At 33.9% G+C, this 12144-nt stretch overlaps 1 protein-coding gene across 1 annotated transcript in view; it reads left to right on the top strand.

Annotated features, from left to right (window-relative positions):
- The window catches only part of LOC122723261 (rhamnogalacturonate lyase B-like), a 28854-nt gene extending 17801 nt beyond the window's left edge, over positions 1-11053 (top strand). The window contains exons 3-17 of the mRNA XM_043955041.1: positions 7021-7137; positions 7285-7351; positions 7480-7601; positions 7690-7740; positions 7831-7950; positions 8046-8165; positions 8262-8397; positions 8758-8928; positions 9081-9236; positions 9324-9521; positions 9623-9764; positions 9851-10010; positions 10102-10218; positions 10603-10729; positions 10814-11053. Coding sequence (XP_043810976.1) covers positions 7021-7137; positions 7285-7351; positions 7480-7601; positions 7690-7740; positions 7831-7950; positions 8046-8165; positions 8262-8397; positions 8758-8928; positions 9081-9236; positions 9324-9521; positions 9623-9764; positions 9851-10010; positions 10102-10218; positions 10603-10729; positions 10814-11053 — 2044 coding nt within the window. The remainder of the gene's footprint in view (positions 1-7020; positions 7138-7284; positions 7352-7479; positions 7602-7689; positions 7741-7830; positions 7951-8045; positions 8166-8261; positions 8398-8757; positions 8929-9080; positions 9237-9323; positions 9522-9622; positions 9765-9850; positions 10011-10101; positions 10219-10602; positions 10730-10813) is intronic.
- The last annotated feature ends 1091 nt before the right edge of the window (positions 11054-12144 follow it).

Genomic DNA, 12144 nt, shown 5'->3' with positions numbered 1-12144 from the left:
CTCCTGAACCTCAACATGCTTCTGCTGCGCACTCTAATAAAACTCTTCTCCCTTCTGAAACTTTACATGCTTCCTGCGGACAGCTACATAACTCTTCTGCTGACTCACAGTAGTTCTACTTCTTTCTCTAACCACAGGCCTTCTCTCTACTGTAATATGGGATAAACTGCCGAGTGATCTCTGGCTGAGGACATCTAACCTAACATTTGCCTCACCCGGATGATATTGGATCTTGCAATCATAGTCACTAAGCAGTTCAACCCATCTTCTCTGCCTTAGGTTCAACTCTTGTTGACTCAAGATGTACTGCAAACTTTTATGATCTGTAAAGATCTCACATTTTACCCCATGAAGGTAATGCCTCCACATCTTGAGCGCAAAGATCACGGCTGCCATCTCTAGATCGTGTGTAGGGTAATTCAACTCATACTTCTTCAGCTACCTAGAAACATGAGCAATTACCCTGCCATTTACATTAACACAAAATCTAGCCCCACACGGGACGCATCACAGAACACTATGAAATCTTCATTACTGGTAGGCAAAGCTACCACCAGTGCTGACGTCAACCTTTTCTTCAGCTCTTTAAAACTCTTTTCACACTGGTCAGACCACACAACCTCTGGTCCTTCTTGGTCAATATGGTCATAGGAGCCGCAACTCTAGGAAAGTTCTGGATGAACCTCCAGTAGTTAACCTGCCCAACCCAAAAGGCTCTTAATCCACATTACGGTATTGGGTCTGGGCTAGTTAGCTACAGCTTTAACTTTCTTGGGATCTACCTCAAAACCCTTTTTTTGACATATCGTGACCCAAGAAAGATATACTCCTTAACCGGAACTCACATTTGGAGAACTGGGCATCCAAGCCATGTTTTCTCAGGGTCTGCAACACTGTCCTCAGATAATGGGCATGCTCCTCTGCGTTCTGGAATACACCAAGATATCGTCAATGAAGACAATAACAAAGTGGTCTAGAAACCGACTAAAACTCTGCTCATGAGGTCTATGAATGCTGCAGGGGCATTGACTAACCCGAACGACATCACTAGGAACTCATAGTGCCCACATCTGGTCCTGAACGCCGTCTTGGTACATCTTCTCCCTTGGTTCTTAACTGGTGATACCCGGATTTCAGATCTATCTTGGAGAAACAACCGGCTCCTGCTAGCTGGTCTAAAATAGATCGTCGATCCTAGGTAACAGATACTTGCTCTTAGTAGTGACTTTGTTCAACGACTTGTAGTCGATACAAAGTCTTAAGGATTCATCCTTTATTCTCATAAACAACTCTAGAGCACCCCAAGGTGAGGTACCCGGTCGGATGAAACCCTTGTCTACCAACTCTTGCAACTTCTCTTCAACTTCTTTAACCCTGCAGGTGCCATCCTGTAGGGAGGGGTAGAGACGGGTCTGGTTCCCATTATCACTTTAATTTCAAACTCTATCTCCCTAGCAGGTGGTAAACCTGGCAGTTTGTCTGGAAAAACATCTAAGAACTCTCTGACTACGGGCACTGAGGTGGGCTCCCTGACCTGACTACTATGCTCTCTAACATGAGCAAGAAACCCCTGACAACCTCTCCTGAACAACTCACGAGCCTGTAGGGCTGATAACAAACCTTTAGGTATCTCTACTCTGTCCCCACTAAGGACTACCTCTGATCCACCCTGAACTCTAAACCTGACTACCTCGTCTCTGCTATCCAAGGTAGCACTATGAGCAAAAAGCCAGTTCATCCCTAGAATGACATCAGAATCAGTCAAATCTAGAACCACTAGGTCGGCTGGAAGAGATCTACTCACAACATACTCTGAACTATATCGGCAGACTGACTCTGCCACCGATGGATCACACTTGGGTCCACTGACCCAAAGGGGACACTCCAACCCAGAAGCTATCCAACCCACTCTATCTACGGCTCTCGAAGCAACAAGGAAAGAGAAACACATCAGGGTTCATTAAAGCATACACATCAGAACATACAGAAGTGAGATTACCTGTCATCACCATGTCCGATGTGTCAGCCTCTTGCTGGGTCATGGAGAAAATCCGAACTGGAGCTGATGGACCTTCTCTGCGGGAACCTACTGAAGAAGGAGCTATCCCTCTCCCTCTGCCTCGACCACTGCCCTAAAACATGGCTGGAGCTACTGGTTGAGCCATACTGTTTGAAGCTGTCTGCTGGGACTGTGTCACCAAGGTCGCAGTGGGACACTCACGTGCCATGTGCCCCTCCTGTCCGCACCTGAAACATGCTGTTGTCCCAATCCGACAGACTCTCTTGTGCAGTCTACCGCACCTTGTACATCTGGAGCCATCCGAACCGGAGCTCGAGCCATCACCTATTCCCAGACCAGACTTTAATTGGTTCCAGAACTTGTTCTTCTTCGACCTTCTGAGGCCTCTGTCACCCTTTTTACTCTTCATGGTAGTATCGCTCAGAGAGGAGAGATTAACATCACTCGTCCCCAGGACTTTGGAACCCGAAGACTGTGCCACAGACTGCTTAACTGTTCCCTGAATAATGGCACTAACCTCCATCTTTCGGGCCATATCCACTATAGCATGGAAACTCTCCCTCTCTGCTAATTGGATCAAAGAGGAATACCTGGAGTGGAGTCTCATGGTATACCTCCTTGCTTTCTTTTGATCCGTATCACAAGCTTGCCCCACATACGGCAACAACTCTAAAAACTTATCTGTAAACTCATCAACACTCATCTCTTCCGTCTGCCTCAGTTGCTCAAACTCAATCATCTTAAGCTCCCTTGAACTGTCTGGGAAAGCCCATCCTGCAAACTCATTGACAAACTGCTCCCAGGATAAGCTCTCCAACCGTGGGTCCACATAGTTTTTGAACCATTCCCTTGCCTTCTTACATTTCAATGTGAACCTTGCCATCTGAATGGCTTTACTGTCACTTGCTCCCAACTCATCAGTTATCATCTTTACCGTTCTGAGATACTCAAAAGGGTCATCACCTGTTTCAAACTTGGGGGCATCCAACTTTAGGTAATCCGTCATCTTTACCTTACCCCCAACTGATGAGCTAGGTTTGGGTATCTGGACATCAGGAACTATTGGTTCTGCTGGCGGTGGAGGAGGTGCAGCATTCCCTGGGTTAGGGTTTCTAATCTTCCTTTCCTTTCCCTTTAGAGTTTCCACTCTTGCCTTCCACTTCTTCTTCATGGAAAATAAACAAATAAATAATATTAATACAATATTTTTCATAAATATTCACATAAAAATTATAAGAAATATTTATACATCAAAACCCCTAACTTACCTTTAAATTTTCAAATCCTTGGTTAATATTCACTCTCCCTCAATCTTGAATTTTCTCTTTGATATCTCTTCTTTTCTTCAAATTCTACTTTGGAAAGGTATTGGGAGAAAATGGGTAATTGATTGGAGGTAAAAGTTTGAAGAAATTTGGTGTAGAAAAGAAAAGATGGAGAAATGGGGTTTCATTGTTGTTCAAGGGCAGAAGAAGAAAATGGGAAAGATGAATTCCCTCTTCTCTTCTAGTCTTTTCTTCTTTCTTCTTTTCTTTTTTTTTTAATTTGGTTAAGTGGTTAGCAAATTGCCACTTGTCCTTAAATTAAAATTTAATTTATTTTTTTTCTCTCTTTTTTCTTTTTTTTTCTTCTTTTTTTATTCTTATTTTTTTATTTATTATTTTACTTTATTTTATTTTATTTTTGAGATGCTACACTTCACTAATGATTCTAACTATGTAAACCGCGAGTAGTATAAAGAAATAATATTCCATGATTTTAAATATTACTAGAGAGGCGTGGATGTGGGTTTAGGATTCATAATCTTTAGGTTGCTTTAGATAATGAACTAATTTGAGTGGTTTTGGAATTCATATAATCTAAAAATAGTATGAGTTGTTTTGAGTCTTCTTTTTTAGAAATCCTTAGCCTAAGGTTATGGGGATTTGCATGTGGCATAGTAAAGTTGTACACAATAACGGCCTATTGCTTCAAAGTTATATTTTCTTCAAATTTAATATTAGAGCTTCCTTACACAAATTTTCTATTGTTTCCACTTTTATAGCTATATATTGTCTCTATGTCTTAAGAATCATTAGGACCTAGATTAATTAAATTGAATATGGATAGAGAATCTGGGTAATTCAAATTATAATGGTGGAGGAGGAGTTCCTTGTGACTTCAAAAGGTCTTGGTCATTAGTATTTTAGTTAGAGTTGGAGTTTGTAACATTATGCAAACTAAATTTTAAACTTTGCTTCATGTTTAATATCTGGCCTAGGATTTGGCATACGTAAAGTTTATTACACAATTAGACTCCAAGGACATCTGATAAATGACAAGGCTTTAAACCTAAAGCATGTGAATTTACTCTTCCAGTGTTGTGACCTCCTTTGTCGACCTTGGCAAGTGTGATTATGTCGTAGTTATAGAAAGGCTAATAGAGTCGCAAACAAGCTAGTGAACGTTGTGGTGTGTTCACTAATAGATACCCTTAAATGAATCTTCTATTAGAGAGTTTTACATGGTCTAAATTTATTTTGTTGACGTGGTAATGTGATCTTTTCAAGATTTTTCTTTCTCTTTATAAAAAAAGACAAAATGCACAAAAAATTTATTCAAATTTATTAGGGTGCGTTTAGTTATAGAAAACTATTTTTTGTTTTCGATCTTCAGTTTTATTTTTATTTTTCATAGAAAATTAGAAAAATACATTCATTTTATATAATTTTAAAAATCTAGAAAATATAATCAAGAGAGAGAGAGAGAGAGAGAGAGAGAGAGAGATAAATTGTATTCTTTGCTTGGAGAAGTTGAGAAGCTGGTACTTGAATGCTATAGAACCAATATAAACCATGAATTCCGTATCTTGCAATAGCATTATCCTTGCCTATTAGCCTTGTTGTGAAAAGAGGTCGTTTGGCATTGGCATTGTTGAACCTCACCTTTTGCATGCATGATAGATTTTTCATTATTAAGTTTAAGATATAAAAGTAATGAAATTGCTAAGTAAAAAGCGAATGATATACCTGAAGTTCAGAATTAGTAGTTGATGCCAAGGCTATTTGCAAAGTGTAACTTCCACTTTGCATTACACTTTTAAGTTCAAATATGATCTGCCATGTAGTTGCCTTATATGCCGTATTTCCAACCTTTCTGCAATTTGAATAACCAATCTCAATATAATTATTATTAGAGAAAAATATAAAAAAGTATCTTGTAGTTTCATTAGTTTTTCATTTTAGGGTATATGGTTTATTTCAAGATCTGTGATTTAATTTTGTGTCATAATAGTACATTGTGATATAAATTTTACCATAGTGTAGAGTTTGGAAATTATCATTGCTTGTCACTGAAAGGATATTATGAGGTACTATTTTGATACAAAATTGAATCACATATCCTAAAATAAACTACAGAGTCTGAAGTAAAAACCCGATGAAACCACACGGAACATTTTTGTACCTTTTCCTTATTATTATTATTATACTTCAAATAAATTAAAGATTGAGAGAAAATAAAATAGATGTTAATAAGTACCTGTTAACATGGGCCAAGAACCAATCTTTAGCATAATTACTAACACCAACGGTATATATGAGATCATTCTTAGGGTATAGATCAATATATCTTTCCCACAATCCATATTGTCTAAATCTGTACAGGAAAAAGCAATAATAAAAAATGATGCATGATATTAACTTTAGATGAAACAAGAAGGCATGCTTTGTGTTAGTTTTTGCAATGAGTTAGACCTGAACTAAATTTAATAATGACATCAGAGTTTTCCATTGATATTAGATTTTCTATAAATATGTCACATTTCAGTATAGTCCTAGCCTGCTTTCGGCACTTCTCTCCCTATATTTTCATTAAGGTATTTTAAATATTTTTCATGACATACTTTTTTTTATAAATATAATAAGATTTCATAAATATTTTAATTGAATATAAGTGAAATTAGCTTTATATTATTTCTTTTATGCTTGACCTTTATTTACTATTTGTTTTTTTTTTTTTCGAAAATGGATGTTTGATTCATTTTTTAAATCTAGAGAGAGGCTCGTTATCTCTAGAAAACCTCTCATTTTCCTTTTTTTAATATTTTCTCATAATCTCTCCTTTTTGTTTTTCACTTTTTGATTTCTTTTGTGTGGCTATCCATGAACATGCTCTGCAACATTTATCTCGTCCAGCTCTTTTTTTTTTTAATAAGTAAACAAATATTTTAGTATACCAACCAATACCAAGCAAATAAAATAAAGAAAATCCAAATATAGCAACATAAACGAATATCCTAATATAGAAATACCATAAATAGGAGATGTTAGATATTTTTGTGTCTTGATTGCTCTTTTTAAAACCACCTTAGGTTCTTTTACCATTGGCCAATTACAAACTAGAGATTTATTCAAAAGAACCTCTCTCTAATGTTTTTTTAGAGAGAGGCTGTCTCGTCGTCTGCCACACCTTCTTCTCCTTTCTATCACGTTTGGGTAGGGAGGAGCTTTTCCTCATTCCCGCCCAGAATGTGAGTTTTCCACTCTACTTTTGAGTGGTGTTTTAAATTTTTTTCATTTTACATTTTTGTTATTTCTTAGTCAGCAGTTAAGTGGTTGTGGTAGTGGGGTTTTTCCTTTTGTCGTGCTTGATGTCCATAAGAAATAACAATAAAAAAATGTTTAACACCCATCAAATTTTTGCATGCTTAAACAACCTTAGTTTGTAATTAGACTTGTTACTCTTAAAATTGATATTATAAATAAGAGTCAAATTAAGCATTGATTGTTAGTCATAGTGAAAAGAAAAAATATATCACTATCCTTTATCATATTCCTTAATCTTCATCCTTTTCCAAATATTTTCTTTAGTATTGAAAATCAATTTTCGTCAAGCATATAACGGTATTAAGCAAAATATGTTTTATATTTCCTGTTTAGCGATTATTATAATTTCCTTTGATCAATTTTATGTTTCTTGAGTTATCTAACTTCTTTTTTTCTCTGCTTCAAATTTTATAGAATTTCTCCGCACAAAATGGGCAAGATGCATTTGCTTGCTGGGTCTAACTGGCCTGCTATCGGTCTTTGCTTTTTCTTCTTCTTCCTTATTGCTTCCTCTGCGAAGATCCCAACAAGGTTCATACTCATGATCTTCCTCTTTATTTCGTTTCTTCTTTGTGATTTTCATTACTACTTTTTTTTTTCTGGCATGTGGTGACAAAGAAGAGAGAAGTAAGGTAATTAAGCTTATTAGGAATAACATGCGTACTGTTCTATTTGCAGTAAAATTCCAAGTACAACTAAAAAGAGCTCAGCTCTTGGGGTGCAGCTACAAGTAACTGATAAGCAAGTAATATACTTAAATTTTCCATCTTATTTTTTTTATTTGTCACTTATAAATCTCCATATCATAGTTGTATTCTATTATTACCGACATATTCTATACAATTAATTAATTATTTAATGTGTTTAAATAAGGTGGTGATTGATAATGGAATTGTCCAAGTCAATTTCTCTAGTCCAGGCGGTGATGTTATCGGAATTAAATATAAAGAAATGGATAACGTACTTGAAACCAAGAATTATGAAAATAATCGAGGGTATGCATTTAATCCTTTATCAGTTTCTATTTATTCATTACATTGTGATAATAAATTCTAATTGTGGTTAGTAATTCTTGGAGTTTAGATACTGGGATGTGGTATGGAGCCGACCTAGAGATTCTAACATCTTTGACAAGTAAATGCATATCTAAATTAATACTTTATAAACTCTAGTTAAGCTTATTTTTTTTCAAGTTGAAGTTTTAATTGTTACTATAATTTTTAGGGTACAAGCTACAAAGTTTAGTATTATAGTGCAAAATGAAGACCAAGTAGAGATTTCGTTCTCTAAGATATGGAGCCCTTCAATGGATAAAACCACAGTTCCCTTGAAGGTAGACAAAAGGTGAGCCCTAGTTCATTGCATACTTTTTTCACCTTATAAGAAATAAACAAAGTTAACGAAAGTCTAATCTCTACACACCGATTTCAACTTTGCAGGTACATAGTTCGACGTGGAAGCTCAGGGCTTTATCTGTATGCTGTAATGGAACGCTTAAAAGGGTGGCCTGACGTTGATATGGATCAAATTAGAGTGGTTTTCAAACTTCAAAGTGAAAAGTAAATGGAGAATTAATCAATATTGTTTATCATTATTTATTTTATATTAATCAATTGAAGGCAACAAGAACATTTATTTATGAAATCAATGGTCAGGTTTCACTACATGGCAATATCCGATGATAGGCAGAGAGTAATGCCAATGCCTCAAGATCGCACCACTGGCCAACCTCTAGCCTATCCTGAAGCTGTTCTTTTAACAAATCCAGTCAACCCTCAACAAAAAGGAGAGGTAATTAATTATGAGAATATGGATTCAAAAGATTTACAAGACATAAATAAATAGATTCCATCGCGAAACAATAGATGGACCCACTTTGTATTTTTTGGGTATACGTGGACCGGATCGACCTAAGTATTAATAGCTTCATTTTAATTTCTCATTATTGGATTAATATATTGATAGTGTGCAAAGTGTTTTGATTAAATGTAAAATAATTGAAAGAAAATTGTGTTAGAAATCAAAGAAAATGTTATAGGAAAATAATAAATGCTAATTAATTTCTTAGGAATTTAAAAAATTGAAACGTCTTATTATTGTGTACCTTCATTTATTATTTTATTCATTAATATTGTGGAATGATACGTGCAGGTGGATGATAAATACCAGTACTCTTGTGAGAACAAAGACAACAAGGTGCATGGGTGGATATCAAATGACCCACCGGTTGGATTTTGGATGATCACACCCAGTAATGAATTTCGCGATGCTGGCCCCGTCAAGCAAGACCTAACCTCTCATGTGGGGCCTATTGTTCTCAATGTGAGTATGTGATATTTGAAAATTTTCACTACTTGTTAACAATTTATAAGTAGAACGCCTCAATATTTTTACATTGAGAGGTTCATTTCCCTTCAAAATTCTTTTTTTTATCACAAATGTATTTTAATTATAATTCAGTTATTTTTGTTTAGATGTTTGGTAGTGTTCATTATGCTGGGAAGGACTTAAATACAGAGTATCGAAATGGAGAGCCATGGAAGAAAGTTTTTGGCCCTGTTTACGTCTATCTTAATTCTATTCCGCCTTCTGAAAATCCCAAAGCCCTTTGGGAAGATGCTAAAAGACAAGTACATATCTATTTGTTTATTCATTCTTTTTGTTCATGAGAATTTTGGATGCAATTTTGAGTACTCATGCTTGTTGTTGATTATTAGATGTCAACTGAAGTTAAAAGCTGGCCATATAATTTTCCTCGATCTGAAGATTTCCCTTCTTCTGATCAACGGGGAAATGTCGTAGGTCAATTAGTAGTTCGTGACCCATACATCAATGAAAAATTGATTGATGCAAGTTTAGCTTATGTGGGATTGGCAGCACCAGGTGCTGTGGGCTCATGGCAAACAGAAGTAAAGGTTAGAAATTTCAACAAATTTGAAATTTCATTTTCAAATTATCTAGCAACATGAGGAATTTCTTGGCTAAACATTGCTATGTTTTTTCAATTTACTTATAGGGTTACCAATTTTGGACTCAAGCTGACAAGAAAGGAAGTTTCTCAATTAAAAATATCAGAGCTGGGAAATATAGTTTATATGCATTTGTTCCTGGTTTTCTTGGAGATTACAAGTATAATGTTGATGTCATTATTCAACCAGGTATTTATAGCTTATAGTAGTTTTATAAATGGTTAAACTAATTTTCTTTAATTACTTAATGAAATTATGTACATGTTGAACTACAGGATCTGAGATCAAATTGGGTGTACTTACATATGATCCTCCAAGAAATGGTACAACTCTTTGGGAAATTGGCATTCCTGATCGTACTGCTTCTGAATTCTATGTACCAGACGCAAACCCAACGCTCGTCAACAAATTGTATATTGATAGCCCAGCAAACAAGTTAGCTCCCTTCCACATTGCTGCATGCCTTCTTGTTTCATCCAAAGTTAATATCATGCATCATTTTTTATTATTGCTTTTTCCTATACAGATTTAGACAATATGGATTGTGGGAAAGATATACTGATCTATACCCTAAGAATGATCTCATATATACCGTTGGTGTTAGTAATTATGCTAAAGATTGGTTCTTCGCCCATGTTAACAGGTACTTATTAACATCTATTTTATTTTCTCTCAATCTTTAATTTACTTGAAGTATAATAATAATAATAAGGAAAATGTACAAAAATGTACCGTGTGGTTTCATCGGGTTTTTACTTCAGACTCTGTAGTTTATTTTAGGATATGTGATTCAATTTTGTATCAAAATAGTACCTCATAATATCTTTTCAGTTACAAGCAATGATAATTTCTAAACTCTACACTATTATAAAATTTATATCACAGTGTACTATTATGACACAAAATTAAATCACAGATCTTGAAGTAAATCATATACCCTAAAATGAAAAACTAATGAAACTACAAGATACTTTTTTATATTTTTCTCTAATAATAATTATATTGAGATTGGTTATTCAAATTGCAGAAAGGTTGGAAATACGGCATATAAGGCAACTACATGGCAGATCATATTTGAACTTAAAAGTGTAATGCAAAGTGGAAGTTACACTTTGCAAATAGCCTTGGCATCAGCTACTAATTCTGAACTTCAGGTATACCATTCGCTTTTTACTTAGCAATTTCATTACTTTTATATCTTAAACTTAATAATGAAAAATCTATCATGCATGCAAAAGGTGAGGTTCAACAATGCCAATGTCAAACGACCTCTTTTCACAACAAGGCTAATAGGCAAGGATAATGCTATTGCAAGATACGGAATTCATGGTTTATATTGGTTCTATAGCATTCAAGTACCAGCTTCTCAACTTCTCCAAGGAAAGAATACAATTTATCTTACTCAGACTAGAAATGGAAGCCCTTTTAGTGGTATTATGTATGATTATATTCGTTTAGAAGCACCGACAAAAGCTTAATGGTGGGTGGTAAAACATTGATTTTGTAAATGTTTATATATATATATATATATATGGATAATAACATTTAATAAGATTTTGTTTTTCTTTTTCAATACATAACTACTACATTTTGAGCTTTTTATCTTTGTCTTTTGTCATTCATTTAATGACTATTTTGAATCAATTATTTATAAAAAATATAGCATTATTGAAAACTCCGTAATAAAATAATTGTCAATGGAACGATTCCACGAAAATGAAGAAAAAAATAAAGCCAACCACACTAAAACAGAAAAAGTAACTTAGAACATGTCTTAACAACTGTTAGTAAAGTCAATAGGTATTATGTATGATTACACATTGAGTGTGGTTGATGCAATTTTGTTTTTATTTTATTTTTTAACTACTAATTTTTAACGTTTCCTGTATATTTATTTAACTTAATGTATATAACTTGATTTTTATATATTTTTATTAAAATAAAAAATCTCTTTAAACTCTTGATAAATTTTAAAAAATTTATGTAAATTTTCAATAAAAATTTTAATTTATTGAATTTCTTAATTAAATAATATTAAAAAATTTCATTAAATAAACAGAAATTCTTCTCATTTTTATTTTAAATTCTTGCTCTATACATGTAGCTAATACTTTAGCCAGTAAAAGTAAAATCTATTATTTATTACTTTGTCTCTATAGCCATTGTTCTATCCATAATTGAAAACTCCCCTCAAACACGCACAATTCACCACTTCACAGGAACACAGAGAGAGCCTAAGAAACCACACTCAAACTAACAAACTCTTTCACAATGAACTACAGCATGAAGAATCTAAATTCACGTGACTAACAAAATATCTAAATTTATTAAAAAATTATATGACTATTTCAAAATTTATCAAGGGTTTAAAAAGGTCTTTTGCCTTTTATTAATTTTCATATAAATTATTATATTATTATCATTATTATTATTTTATCAATCAAATTTAAATTTATTATCATAATAAATTCATGAATATAAATTTATTATCATAATAATTATTTAATAACTAAATAATTATTTCACTAATAATAATAATAATTTAATAACTAAATAATTAAAATTTTAA

This window comes from Manihot esculenta, chromosome 3 (assembly GCF_001659605.2).
Source record: "Manihot esculenta cultivar AM560-2 chromosome 3, M.esculenta_v8, whole genome shotgun sequence".
In the NCBI taxonomy this organism is placed as follows: domain Eukaryota; kingdom Viridiplantae; phylum Streptophyta; class Magnoliopsida; order Malpighiales; family Euphorbiaceae; genus Manihot; species Manihot esculenta.
This window is presented reverse-complemented; position numbering and strand designations above follow the sequence as displayed.